Source organism: Colossoma macropomum, unplaced genomic scaffold, assembly GCF_904425465.1.
Source record: "Colossoma macropomum unplaced genomic scaffold, Colossoma_macropomum, whole genome shotgun sequence".
Classification (NCBI taxonomy): Eukaryota; Metazoa; Chordata; class Actinopteri; order Characiformes; family Serrasalmidae; genus Colossoma; species Colossoma macropomum.
In genome coordinates this window covers 27,957,387-27,972,145 of record NW_023494806.1, presented here as the reverse complement: position 1 = coordinate 27,972,145, position 14,759 = coordinate 27,957,387, and the positions used below count along the sequence as shown (strand labels likewise).

Sequence of the window (14,759 nt, the reverse complement as noted above, 5' to 3'; positions counted from 1 at the left end):
GATGTGAGCTTGAAATACAGTTGTCTTTTTTTGTTTTTTTTCACTCTCAGTTGAGGAAACTCATAAGGGCTAGGAGCTACTTGTCATGGTCTTGTCATGATCATCACCACAGCCAAAAATCAGTATGTCATCAACAAAACACAACACACAGTCTATCTTCATATATTTGCTTTCTGCTCTTTCAAGATACTTGACAAAGTGGTCACTGGATCTACAGATTTTACAAGAAAACATGCAGTTATGGCGATAGCCGGTAGCATTCCCTAGCCATGAAACTTCTCAAAGCTACCCCTTGAACATGTCAAACCTGTAGCGAGAACATAATTGTCAAATTTAGATCAGAATACCCAATTTCCCCCACCAAGGGTTATGCCTGTTTGTGGTGGAATAGTCAGGCTAATATAACATGCATGCTGATTATAGAGATACTTGAAGCGAGAATATGTTTGGCTTGCGAACAAAGGTTAAGTCAGTCTCTTTGGAATCCTGAGGAATCCAACAGCTCCTAACATCATGTTACAAAGTAAGGTATCACACAAGGCAACACATCATTACTATTGTAATTTAACATTATATCTCCAAAATTGTAACTTTACAGAAGAGAAAGAACTCCACCTGCAAGCCTAATCACTCTGCCTTCTCCTCCTAGATCAACCCCCGTCGTTCAATGCCCCCACCATGCAGTGCCCTTGGCATGGCAGCTGTTGTTGGTAACCCTAGCCTCCCCTCAACAGCCATGGACCGCTGGCTGTGGGGTCCCATGCCCTCTGCTGAAGAAGAGGCCTGCATGGTGGCTGATCTGCTGGGCTGCCAGCCTCTCACGGGCCCAGCAGCCACCAAGGAGCGTGTGATGAGTGCCCTCAGCCAGGCGGAGTGTGCACACTTCGCCACACACATCTCTTGGAGGCTGGCAGCTCTGGTGCTGGCACCCATCCACCAGGAAGGAAGCAGGGGAGAGGGAGGAAGAGGAGGAGGAGTAGCAGGGGGCACAGTGGGCAGGGGAGGGAGAAAGGGTTCACTTGGAAGCAGCTACACAGTGCCCGATGATGGGAGTGACGCAGAGAGCACCTGTGATGCGCCGCCATTGCAGGAGCTACTGCTTACAGCAGCAGACATTTTGGATCTAAGGCTGCGAGTTAAATTGGTGGTGCTGGGGTGAGTCTAAAATGTCCTGGTAAATTTTCAGATATTTGTTTATATGCTTTTAAAATGTGTGTACATTTTAGGTCTTAGGTCATTTTAGGACTTAGGTGGACTATTTTAATGTGTTCATCTCACAGTTCCTACCAGGAGTCTAGCAGTAAGGTGACTGCTGATGGAGTCGTGGGACTGACACGAGCATTCCTTGCTGCTGGTGCACAGTGTGTGCTGGTCTCTCTGTGGCCTGTGCCTGTAGCTGTGTCCAAAGTGTTTGTTCATGCCTTCTACTCTGCCCTGCTCAATGGAGCCAAAGCCAGTGTGGCCCTCACAGAAGCCATGAGGAGCGTTCAGAGCAGTCCGCAGTTTTCTCATCCCTCTAACTGGGCAGGTCTGTGTCATAAGTACATCCATAATGTTACTTAGCTTAAGGCTTAGAACTAACTGGGCTTACACTACTAATTATAAAATCAATAATAAAGAGTCCAGTTTCTGCATTTTCTTGTATTTGATATTTTCCTTGAAACACTTGTTACAACCTAAACTTGAATGGGTGGAGCTAAACTGCTGAAGGCGTGTGTATATGATGTAAATATGCTGTTTTTTGTGACATCACGAAACAGTGAATTCCAAACAGGTTGTTTTCGCAGCTTAATTTCTGTATATTTACTGTGTGTATTGGGGAGTGAATAGTATATTTTGAAACTGTAGCACTTTTTAACTGTGAAAACAATGCACAGTATTATATAAAATTTTATTTCAGAAAATTCAAGGAAACTCCAATTTTCCATTATATGGGCTGTCAGATTTTTAGAGTGTTTTCTGTCATAAGGTTTTACACAATAGATGATTAGGCAAAGATACGGTATCATACACATAATGAGTTTTGTGTTGGTATGGGCTATGCAAGTTCTCAAAATCCCAAATCTTGAGGGAATCAGCACATGGCCAGTATAACACAATGAGGGACCTGAATAGACTGCATCTTACAAAACTATTTTTTGCCATGATATGTACAGACAAAAAATTAAAACACAAATGCTGGATGTGTTTGGGAAATATATCTGGGACAGTGTGGTTGGGAAAATGCAGATGTCATTCTACTGCACGAGCTTACAATTTTTGCTTACGTATTTTTTCTCTCAGGGTTCATGCTGATTGGCAGTGATGTGAAACTGAACAGCCCCTCATCGCTGATTGGTCAGGCCCTGTCAGAAATTCTACAATATCCTGACAAAGCCAGAGATGCCCTTAGAGTACTCCTGCACCTGGTGAGACATATGCACAACAAAATAAACACATAAAGGTTACATGACAACACGCACTTATGCATGCTTGGTGGAAACTAGTATGCTAACATACAGGCATAACAATGAAAGCAAATATGGCCAAAATCTTCATATGTGATGAAGTTCATACAACATGCTGCGCTTTCTGCCTCTTCCCTTGCTCATTTTCTAGGTGTCCCCAACTACATCATACATTCTTTTAAAAAATACTTATACAGTTTTTATGTTTTTGCATTGGACAAGCCAGCGATGCAATAACCTCATGTTGGAAGACCAGTTAATTTCTTTCTGTTCTTCTCTATCTTCTTTTCTTCCTTCTGTTTATCTCTCTCTCTCTCAGGTGGAGAAGTCTCTGCAGCGCATTCAGAATGGACAACGCAATTCCATGTACACATCCCAGCAGAGCGTGGAGAATAAAGTGGGGGGCGTTCCAGGATGGCAGGCTCTGCTGGCTGCAGTGGGCTTCAGGCTGGACGTGGCCGGCACTGGCCTTCCCCCTGCTGTGTTCTTCCCAACGGCTGACCCAGGAGACCGGCTTCAGCAGTGTAGCGCCACCCTGCAGTCACTACTGGGTACAGAGAAAGAATTGCTAGTTGTTCATTAAAGTGCAGTTTTAACACAGAATGCTGAAAATCAGATGACTAAGCTTAAATCGGTTGCCCTTCATCAGTCCCGTCTTTATTACAGGTCTTCCTCCTCCAGCCCTGCAAGCACTTTGCAAAGTCGTTAGTGCCTCTGAGGCAGGAGAGCAGCTCATTAATAAGGTGAGTTTCACCAAATAATTTTACCAGGCTTTACTGTTAAGACGTGCAGTGTCTTTATGTAAATAGTGACAATTATCACACTTTTATTAACCCTCAATGGCAGAATTTTATAGAACTTATGTTTTACATTTCTGAAAGCGAAGTACTGAAAACAACAAAGCTGTCAGTAGCAATAGTATAATTATCACACTTTTTTTTGATACTTATACTCAGGTCAATGAAGGAACATCCAGTTACTAATACTGTACTGTGATTCATAAATGAAGTATTTTGTCCTTGACGTTGTCACATAATGATCAGCTGCTTCATTGAGTACATCTCCTTGTGTCTGCACTCTTTGTCTATTTTATCAGCTCCACTTACCGTATAAGTGTACTCTGTAGTTCTACGATTACAGGCTGTACTCCATCTGTTTAGCCCCATTTTACCCTGTTCTTCAATGGTTAGGACCACTATCCACAGTGACACTGATGTTTTGGTGATGTGTTAGTGTGTGTTGTGCTGATACAAAAGAATCAGACACAGCAGTGTTGCTGGAGCTTTTAAACACCTCAATGTCATAGCTGGAATGAAAGTTGTCCACCAACCAAAAATATTTAGCCAACAGCATCCTGTGGCTCAACATCTTGTGACCACTGATGAAGGACTAGAAGATGATTAACAAACTGCAGTACTAAGAATGATCATCCTCCCAAATAATACCTGCCTTGTGGTGTTCTTGTGGGTGTCCTGACCATTGAAGAACAGAGTAAAAGGGGGCTAAAATAATTTAGATGGACTATAATCTGTGATGTAGAACTACAAAGTGCACTTCTATAGAAAATGGGCTGTAGCATTGCCATTATATTTCACAATAAAAGCACTTACAGTTGACCAGGACAGATGTACCAGGACATATCTTTCATGAACTTGACTTGTGTCAAAGGTGTCATTCTATGACAGTGCTTCGTTTAAAGTCCCTAAGCTCTTCAGTATGGCCTGTTCTCCCACCAATGTTTGTCTATAGATATTGTTTGGCTATGCTTGATTTTATACACCTCTTAGCAATGAGTGTGGCTGAAACACCGGAACTCAATAATTAGGAGAGGTGACCACATACTTTTGGCCATTTTCCTGCAATATATTAAACTCATTTACATTCAGTTGAGATTGTGCTCTGAAATTTACAGGAAAAGTCTTATTTAGATTTTTTCCTTTGAGAGGTGTGTTAACTTGGAAAATAAATATAGTGTAGTTTAGCAGAGGCTGTTCAGACATTTGCATAGAACTGTATATGTTGTCTCATCATCCCTTTTCCATCATTTTAATACAATATTATCTGCAAAGGATTATTGCTGGCTGTGCCATTCTCTCACCGGTCCAAAGTTGAGAATAGTGACAGATAATCCTAAACTGCAAGTGATGCATTATCTGAATGCCCATTTATTCTCAGCTCAATGCTGCAATACCTCTGTCCTCTCATGACTTCAGGGGGGTAGTTTTTTTTTTTTAACACTGCTGTGATGATGGCCTGAAGCTACCCTCTGCAACAACACCACTTTTGACACCAGCAAAGCATTTTTATTGCTTGAAACTTGATGCTGCAACTGCATGTTTTTTCTGCCCAATTCAGTTGCACAGTGATTATATCTGTACTATGTGTTGACTGTTAGTCCTTATAGATTTTTTCTGTGAAAGCCTTTTATTCACGATTTTAGCAATGCAAGAGCTGAAGTAGTCTGCTTGTTCTTACACTAGGGAGTGTGAATGAGTTTTTAAACATTATTGCAGTGAGCTTTGTATGCAATAGCTTGACTCTTTTCTGTGTTAATTACATACAGAGGGACTCATTCACCAAAAATGAATTTCTTCTTAAAACCCACTTACACAGTTTTGACGAAGATTCAGGCATTCACCAATGTTTTCTTTTTGGGATTTGGGATTTGTTCTTAAGTAAGAACAGAATCTATGCACATTCAAGCAATTCTGGGGTTTAAGAACACGTCATGAATCTGAATTTTTTCTTAGGACCGTTTCCTAAAAACAAATTTAAGAAAAAAACTGGGAAGATATTGGTGAATGAGGCCCATTGTACACAAGGCTTACACTTAAACTTACACCCTCTTTCTCCCTCTTTCTGTCTTGTGGATTGAAGGCTGTAAAGAATATTGTTGGAATGGTAAGTCTCCTTGCTTTAGCCCTACAAGAATTTTTGGAACTGATTTAACTCCTTTTTGCTAAATTCCTTCTTTGTTAGCGTTCCTGGCTTAACACTAATAGGCAAAGCTGAAATCTGCGTACCTTTCATATATTGCATTGTTCACTCTGATGTGAAATGGCAAATACCTGCTTTATCGTAACGTTCCAGGTCAGGTTGATATACTGAGGATATTAATGTATTTTAATTGAAGATATCTGCCTAGGTAGCGACTTTGGACTTAGGCTCAATAAATTCAAATAATGTGATAGTAAAATACAAAAAATGTTTTCCATTCACATTTTACAACTGGATATCAATACTGGCAAATGTTCATTCAAACATGAAACATTACTGATATAGTCAGGTTCCTTGTTAGGTGGTTTTTAGTGGATCTCTAACTGTGCACCTCAGTTCATCCAAGTATACATCTTAAGAGTTTATGTATGAAGAAAAAGGCACACACACGTTCAGGGCCATGTGGACAGTCTCTTACAAAGGCATCTCTGTTTCATGCTTGAAATTAATCTCCTTAAATAGAACAGCTGAGTGTTCTTTGGAGTCCCACTTCATAAGTCCTGCATAGAAAATACCCCCACCTTCCCCTCAACCTGATCTCAATGCGTCAACAAGTCCCTGGAATACACACACTAAAGCTAATTTTGTCAGCTTGCAATAGAGAGATGGCAGCTGTTTGTCAAGTTGGTTTAAAGCAACTAAGCAAATCTTCATTCTGTAGTCTGTTACAATGCTTAACAATAAACTTCTTTCAGAACCTGTGGCCTCGGTAATCTGAGATTCAGACTGTATCAGTATGCCTTTTCAAACACTGCCAAAAAAAAAAAAATTAAATGGAATGTGCATGCTTAAATCAAAAGCAAAAAATCTGCTGATAGGGTAATCAAAATGTATTTATAACTTGATAAATTATCTTTGTATTTATATAAATTAACTTTCTATATGTAAATGCAGCATTTTAAATGTAATTTAGGCATCAAAGATTCTATTTCCATGAACAATAAGAAGGTGCAAGGATGCAGTTAAGTATAAATCTAGAGATAAACATATTCCTATCATTCAAGTCTCTTAGTAAGAGCTAGTAATCTTAGACTCAGAGTGTTTCTCTTCATATTCGAAATAAGCCATCATGGGCCAGGTCTTACCAAGATGAGGCAACAGAAAATCAGAATCAAAAAAAAAAAAGCCCTGATTTTATCACTGACTTTCTGGGCTTGTATTGTGCCATAATTTAAAATAAGGTAATTGTTCTCAAATGAAATAATCTTATGCACACAGTGCTTTGTTAGACAAGTAATCTTAACAAACAAATAATAATATTGGTGCAGAAAAGCTATTGAACAGAAGTAAACAAATTTACCAATGTATGAAATATTTTCTCAAGCAGCAATAAATGATACAAAAGTATTATTGTACTTTTGTATTATTTATGATTATAGCTCAGAGTTTTCCCTTGTCTTTTATCACATGTAGCTTCATCAAGTCCTGGTCCAACTGCAGTCAGGTGAGAAGGAGCAGGACTTTTCCTTGTTACCCATTCAGGTGTCTATAAGTGTCCAGCTGTGGCGACTGCCAGGCTGCCATGAGTTTCTTGCTGCACTTGGTGAGTCAATTTTGCATTGTGATAGTGTGAGTGTGTGCACATTTGAATGCAAATCAACCATATGCTGTCTTAAATATTAAACCACAAAGGGTTTTAAGTAGTAACTACTTAGGTACTATTAGGTGTTTCACTGCTTTCACAAATTCAGGGTTTGATCTGTGTGAGGTGGGACAGGAAGAGGTTGTTCTGAAGACAGGGAAGCAGGCCAGCCGTCGCACCTTGCACTTTGCTCTCCAGTCTCTCATGGCACTTTTTGGTAAGTAAAATTTTCAACAAGTTTTCCTTGTTATATGGCTGATATGTTTATTTGTTGTTGTCGGAACGAAACCTCATGTTTTCCAAATGATAACTATCAATTTATCTACGAAATTGTAACTTTGCAAGAAAATGAAAAAATAAACATTCTTAATTTAATAACAATAATAATAATGAATGTTAATCTAACATACTTTTATTCAGTCATTTTTTTATTTGTTTAATGGTCCCTTCAAAATACAGAAAAAAACACAGCTACAACATTTTTATATGACAGCAACAAAATGTTATTTTCAACTTTTAGAGTTTGGCACAATAAAGCATTTCAGTCTACTTACTCACCATTTATCTCTCTTTCTCTCTGCTTGTTCTGAACTATAGACTCAACAGAACTTCCGAAGCGTCTCAGCCTAGACAGCTCATCTTCCCTGGAGTCACTTGCTTCAGCCCAGTCTGTATCCAATCCACTGCCTCTTGGCTACCCCAGCCTGCCCTTCTCTCCACACTGCCCTGATAATATGGCCTCAGATGCCATATCTGTCTATAGCTTGAGTTCCGTTGCCTCGTCCATGAGCTTTGTTTCTAAGTCTGAGAGTGACTTTCTGGGCCAAAGACGTGGTGGTGGTAGTATGACTTCCTCGCTCTCTGCTAATAAGCACCCGCTCAGTGTTTCTCGCAGTCGATCCTCACCACATGGTGCGATATTGACTTGCAGCACAGAGGTACAAGGAGATGAGGAGGAATATGAGGGCTACTCTATTATTAGTAGTGAGCCCTTGGCCAGCCAGTGTGACTCATTACCTCTGCCACAGGGCCATGGTCAGAGACACCGCCATGGTCATGGGGGAAGGAATGGAATTGGTGGGCATGTCTCAAGCGCTGGACAAGAGTACAAAGTGTCCATCTCATCAAAAGGAAGTGTCAGCACTCCCACCTCTCCACTCAAGGCAAGCTTGGTTCTAAGTCCAAACTCCCCTTTCCAGAAGGTTGGGAAGGTGACTAATTCGGACACAGGTGAATCAGACCAGTCAAGCACTGAAACTGACAGCACAGTGAAGTCCCAGGAAGAGAAGCCATTATCAACCACCCTGGATCCTCAGGAGCTTGCCAAGAAGATTTTGGAAGAGACCCAGAGCCACCTCAAGGCCATAGGGAGCTTACAGAGAGGAGTAGCTGAAGGCATGGCTGCTCCCATTTCTACTTCCACGCCGACCAGATGCTCAGCCTTTCGCTCCTCAGAGACTAGTGCGTTTAGTCGACCTGGTAGCAGTGTCAGCATCCGAGATCCTGCCACCCGTCCCAAACACCCTTCCCGCTCTTCCTCTCTTCAGAAGATCAGCTCTGGCTACAGTAGTCCTGCCACATCAGATACCTCTATGAAAGAGGGTGGACACCCCTCACCCACACTGGACAAAGTTGCCCAGTTCAAGCTCAAGTACCCTAGCTCTCTTTATAGTGGTCATATATCTTGTTTTCCAAGAAACGTGTCCCCCAGTTCAGGCCACCAGTCTCCTGCTGACAGTGCACCATCCCCAGCCCTTTCATACTCCTCAACTGGCTCCACTGGGTCAGGTCAAACAGACACTGTGGAGCTTGACCGATTGAGAAGGGTAGTTATTGATGAGAAAGTTCAAGCTATGCATAGCCTAAAGACTTTCTGGTCTAATGCTACAGCCAAGCAGCAGCAACAGCAACACACTGGTCCACTCAAAGCACTTAGAGGCCCAGTGATGTCAACAAAGAAGGATGTGCTTGGACTTCTTAATCTATCACCACGTCGCTGCTCACCTGGAGGTGGCCAAGATGCTCTTGAGTTGTTGAAGATGGGGCATCAATCTCTGGACAGAACCCCAAGTCATGGGCATAATGGTTCTAATGGACAGGGGGCTGCACCATCACCTTCCATCTCCACCCGGAGCAGCCCCGGTGGTCAACCTGTACACCTACCCTTGGGTAATGGTTACAAGTTTATCTCATCTGGTAGGTTCTTTCCTTCATCCAAATGTTGAAACATTTGTGAGAATTGTCAATTCAACTATGTCATGACTGATCACCTGTGATCAGAAATCAGTCGACATAAAATGGAACTTCTTTGCCCTTTGTGAGTTTGAAATCCATGTTCTTGTTAACCAAACAGACCTGTGTCCTGTCTGGGGACTTTGAAATAAAACTAATATATTGGTGCTTCTGCCCTCAGCCACCACTGTGTATGTGAGACAGAAGACCTTATACTGTGCATATAAGTCAGGAACATTTAATGTTTGTGAGGGCCAAACATAAAACACTACAGACTGTTTTGTTCCATTTGATTTTTACATAATATATTCTTATTGTTTATTATGGCTGTTATTATTATTATTATTAATTGTTATTGTTATTGATAATATAATTATGTTTTGTAATTTAAATCAAGTGTTTCAATCAGTATTACACATTTTTATATTATTAAAAAGAAAAAACCTTGTGAAAACAGAAAATGGGACATTTATTTCATATTTTTATTGAAATTTCCAAACAAACGTTTGGCCTCATCTCTTTGTTAATTGAATGTCTTCTCTGCAGCATGGATTCTCTTGCTATTGATTGTTAAGTATGTATGACTTTTTAGCTCACCTTTTTTGACAGTTAAGACTTCTCTCTCTATGTACCTTAACAGGAGCTGTTTTAATAAAAAAAAAAAAAGATGTCTTCCTCTTCTCTGTGTTTTTGCTATGATATTTTAATACATTTTAATACAAAATGCAGTACACAACGATATAATAAACACTGACCCAACTATTTTCCTTTAGGAAACATGGTTGGTAATTTTAAGCTTAATACATTCAAAACACAGAATTATAAAATAAAGGAAAAACCTATGAAATTCAAGAAATTGTCAAGTAGTCAAGAAATACAGCATCACTCTAAGTATTAGTCCATCATTTTAATAATACTCTATTTACATTTTTAAGGCATTTTGAAAAAGTATACTACATTAATTATTTTGTTTCTCTCCAGGAAAAATCATACTTTATACTACATATATTGTATCTGTAAAGATTCTTTGTGCTGTTCGTCATAATGTGTGAATTGAAGCTGGATGTTGCATAATCAGAAAATGTTTCCACTTTTATTGAGAGGTCAAAATTGGGGTGAACGTAAATAAATGTAACATTCATTTGTTGCTATGTCGACTAAAAGTACAAATGTGATTAGTATGAGTGAAATGTTGCTTTACTTTAAAGAACTGATTTTTCTTCCCCTCACGCTTCATGTCACATGGTAAACTCACCGTGTGTTGGGACCTATTTGAGGAAGGGGAGGAGTGCCTAAGTATGTTAAACCTACTCCCTTTCAGTGACTAACAAAATACAAGCTCTGCGATTCTGGAAATCACACAAATGTTAACAGTTGTACCGGGAGAAGGGCCTCGTTATCATTCATTACTGCACCAATCACACACCGCAAGGGGCGGAATAAGTGGGCATGTTGATAACTGTATGTGACGTCAGTAGTGTTGCGCAGCCGCAGCTGTGAGGGCGAAGATGGTGCTCATCAAAGAATAGTAAGTGTAATGTTCTTTTTCTTCTTTACTGAACTTAGTTGGGGTATGCGATGTGTAAGGATTTGGCGTCTGTGCGGGGTTTCCGAAACTTTTTTGTAAGTCGAGTAAAATGTGACGCGCTTGATATTTATCATGGTGTGGTTTGGGTGTATTCAGCCGGCTTGCCTGAAGTCTGGCCTACCGGCTTTGACAGCAAGACTACCACCTATCCAGGTAGCATGCAAACGATAACCGAAAACTTTAAAAAGTGCGCGGTGATATTGACTTGTTACATGTTTAATTTTGAGTTAAACATCTTATTCATTGTGCTGTACGAAAAATAACCAGAAAAATCGATGTGAATGTGTACAATAGCTACGCGCTTTCCTCCCAAGTTCTAGTTTTAGCCTTGTAACTTATCATACATCACAGAGGTGGCATTAGTGCGTTTAATAGCCCGATTTACAAAACGAGAGAGAGAGAAGAAAGAGCTGGAACCTTGTGGAGTTCATTTACGGAGGCGGATAACGACGAAGTTGAAGGCTACGTACTCCACCTGTAGCACATGCAAACGGGAAGCGGTGATGACTAGACCAACGCGAGAGCTGCCTCGTTGATTCATTTGGCGAGTCATAGCAACCTAACAGTGACTCATGGCGTGATGTACTGACGCTTGAAAGCGAATGAATCAGTTCAGTTTGTGCTGGCCACGTTGCTAAATTTACTTACTTAGACAGTGTTACTGACAGTTAACCTTCATTGAGACTGTTCTTCGACAGTGTAACTGGCGTGAGGGTTTCGTCGACTTTGATGAGAACGACTGTGTTCAGCTGTCATGTTCTGCAACGAAACAAAAAGCAAATATCGCTTCATGCCTATTGTAATATTAATTAAAAACTTTTGTATGTCCCCGTAGGAGTGACTTTTGTTTGTTCGGGGATACTTTTGTATGACCCTTTAAGAGTTAAGGGCGTAACATTTTAATTCAAAATCGATGCTAGGAAGGCATGTGGAGAAGGCATGTCCGTCTCCAATGGAAGAACACTTGAATGAGGTATGTTTACGTCTGATGCCTCATTGAAGAGGTAGTTCGGTGACAAAACAAATGTTTCCCCTTGTCTCAGATATAGTCGACATAGTTAATCAGATTGCACTGGAGCTAAAAGGTTAATAGCGAACAAGCAATGGGAACTTTATAGCCCACCATTACATTGTGCAAACTACGTCCTTGAATCATCTCACACTTGATCTCAGACTGTGTTGAGTTGCTAAGCAATCTGAAACAGAAAACTGAAACTGTATGACGTAGTGGACACAGGCACAACCTAACACACTTTGGTTTTTGCGAAATAATTAAAAAAATATTGAAGTAATCATGTTTTTATACAAGCAACATATACGTCTCTGCCACAAACGAAACTTTGTTTCTAGCACCTACCGTTCATGTACAGTTCCATCGAAAATGACGGGAAGTGCAACGTTACAATTTAGCCCATGAGTGGGGTTGGTTGTAACATTTGCTAGAAAAGTCTGATGAATTAGTGCAAAATTAATTCAGTATAATTATATATTGTAGGACACATGTTTTCCAACCATACTGCATTATATATTATCTATCTACAAGACAGACACCCCAATTGATACACACAAACATTATATATGAAAACTGACATGAAGCTGTGTCAAACGATGACAAATATATTTTTGTCCAGTGTTGGACAGCAAATAAAAAACATCATACATCAGTAAAATATGGAACATTGTTTCTGAATAACTACAGCTTTACCAACTGTTAATGTCAGTTTCATAAATTATTTAAAACCAAAATACTACCATTTGAAAGATATTATTAAACCATAAGAAAATCCAAGTTTTCAGATATGTTCTCGTTTTCCTTTTAAAATTTGTGTAAGTAAATGGAACAAAGACAATTTATTTTTCGTCTTTGTTTACTAAAGGAGGCTGTACATAAGCCTAGCTAGCACTTGCTGTGAGCTGGTTGCCTGCTTCAAAATGGTGCTTTGTTGAGTAAAGTAATATAAGGTTGGATTTTGTGATTTGCACAAACAGATCACTTACCGAAAAATCTTGCTTACATGCCCTGAAAACACTCTTTTGCACAGATCTCTTTAAAATGCCGACGAATGGGAGAGTGTGGCTAGGAAATGTGGTAATGTGGCCAGAAGCACACGCTGATTATATACCAACATAAAAAGTCAGTTCTAAATTGTGCTACACATTAGGTTGTTCCCCACACTCCCCTGGCGTTATCTGTAATAGGCTGAGTAAAGAAAAAATACAAATTCAGACTACTTTTTCCAGTTCCTGTTGATAACAGTACTGTATATAACATAAGAAGAAGAAAAAAAACTTGACTAATTGAAGTTTTTTTTTTTCCCTTGAACCTTGATCATGTGAATAGTGCCCAGTGCAATAGGATACAGCCCAATCAGATTTAGGAGACTTTGTTTCTGTTTCATATGTACTAACCCCCAGAGCATGCTCCTAATGCTCCCATGCACAGGCCAGGATCTCATACAAACAAAATTGCTAAGTGACAGTGACATATCATGCTGTCAGTAATACAAACACCCTGCTTGCCCAGAAGACATCCACCTTCCTCTTGTTGCAGTGATAATGTTGACATCTTGGATTGGTCTCATACAGCCTGACAACCTGCTACTGCTGGTATCCCCAGACCAATACCCCTTCTAAAGAGATAACAACTAGCTTAGGTTGCTACCACTGTTTTCCCCAAACTACTGTCCCTGTTGATATCCCCACTACTAGATTAGCCTGATATTGCTAGTATCCTTAGACTGGCAGCCCTGCTATTGGGGTGAACTACCAGCTCCGGCTGCTACAACTGCTTTCTTTTTGGTATTTATCATACCAGCTCATTGAAGTCAGTGTTTTCAACCCTACTGGGGGCCAGTAATTTTTTTTTTTTTAATGTTACATCCAGTGGATGGGTAGCTATGCTCATGATGCGATCTAAGGTAGATAGATGTCAGTTCTGCTAAAGAACATGCTGCCGAGTGCCTAAAATCCCCAAAAGTGCACCTTTCCAGAACAACTGTCTCTACATTGAGGGGAATCTCAGTCAACCAATCAAACCCATTTTTAGCAGCTTCATATGAAATGAAAACAAATGGAAATGCTTGGATTCCAGAGCATTTGTGAGTCCAGGAATGGAATTGTTTTGTTCCTGGACAGACAACCAAAATCCTGGACAGGGTGGCATCCCTGGCTGTGGCTGGTTTTTCCCTTTAGCTCCTATATCTTAGCTCATAAGCTAATCACTGTGCGCCTGCCTTTCCCTAATGGTGCTGCTTCAGCATAAAAGCCTAGAAGTGGTGTTTCAAGTGCTAGAAATGAATGTGTGCAATAGCTACTTGGTGAATTGTCTGCCCATTCTCTCAGTTCTGGCTTCTTCTCATTTATTCAGCTCATTGGTGTTACCTGCTGTGTGAGGGTATCTCACCTTGACTCTCAATGGGTCTCATTCACAAATCTTGGCAGGGACATGGATACACACACAGAATGCCCCCAAAACAAGGAAAAAGAGATTGCAACAGATTATCCTCAAGTAATGTTACGTACATAATTTTTTATAATAGAAGCATCTTTTATATTACCTGCATCTAATGTTGTGAACTGCCGGTTACCTAATCACACAGGAAATAATGATGATCCTGACTGATAGGCCTTGTTTGATAAGCTGACTCAGATTTATGGTAGTTGTCACAGGCTGAGCTAACGAATAACTCAATGATGTCTTTTCTCATATGGAAACACTACTTCTCACTCTTAAAAAAGATGGTTCTTCAAGAGTTCCTTAGTAAAGAATATTGTGCTATATAGAACCATGAACAAAGAATCCTTTGCATGATTGAAAGGTTCTTCGTGTCATGAAAGTGCTCTTTTAATTAGTGATTAGTGAAGTCTTCACTTTTTTAGAGGTGTGCTATTTATGTTTATATTCCCATGCAGT

General features: G+C 40.1%; 2 protein-coding genes across 7 annotated transcripts in view; both read left to right on the top strand.

The window, feature by feature from the left end:
- Positions 1 to 9,864, top strand: part of LOC118827599 (tetratricopeptide repeat protein 28-like) — a 149,041-nt gene extending 139,177 nt beyond the window's left edge. For 3 of the 4 annotated variants that reach the window (XM_036599022.1, XM_036599020.1, XM_036599023.1), the window contains 9 exons: positions 650 to 1,155; positions 1,281 to 1,528; positions 2,284 to 2,408; positions 2,767 to 2,998; positions 3,114 to 3,190; positions 5,325 to 5,348; positions 6,858 to 6,987; positions 7,136 to 7,243; positions 7,624 to 9,864. In XM_036599022.1, coding sequence (XP_036454915.1) covers positions 650 to 1,155; positions 1,281 to 1,528; positions 2,284 to 2,408; positions 2,767 to 2,998; positions 3,114 to 3,190; positions 5,325 to 5,348; positions 6,858 to 6,987; positions 7,136 to 7,243; positions 7,624 to 9,251 — 3,078 coding nt within the window. In that variant the 3' untranslated portion in view covers positions 9,252 to 9,864. The remainder of the gene's footprint in view (positions 1 to 649; positions 1,156 to 1,280; positions 1,529 to 2,283; positions 2,409 to 2,766; positions 2,999 to 3,113; positions 3,191 to 5,324; positions 5,349 to 6,857; positions 6,988 to 7,135; positions 7,244 to 7,623) is intronic. The other variant, XM_036599021.1, reaches the window with a different exon arrangement.
- Positions 9,865 to 10,706: 842 nt separating this feature from the next.
- LOC118827158 (phosphatidylinositol transfer protein beta isoform) overlaps positions 10,707 to 14,759 on the top strand; it is a 29,899-nt gene continuing 25,846 nt past the window's right edge. For 2 of the 3 annotated variants that reach the window (XM_036598396.1, XM_036598395.1), the window contains exon 1: positions 10,707 to 10,786. In XM_036598396.1, coding sequence (XP_036454289.1) covers positions 10,767 to 10,786 — 20 coding nt within the window. In that variant the 5' untranslated portion in view covers positions 10,707 to 10,766. Of the gene's footprint in view, positions 10,787 to 11,695; positions 11,820 to 14,759 lie in introns of those variants that run through there. The other variant, XM_036598397.1, reaches the window with a different exon arrangement.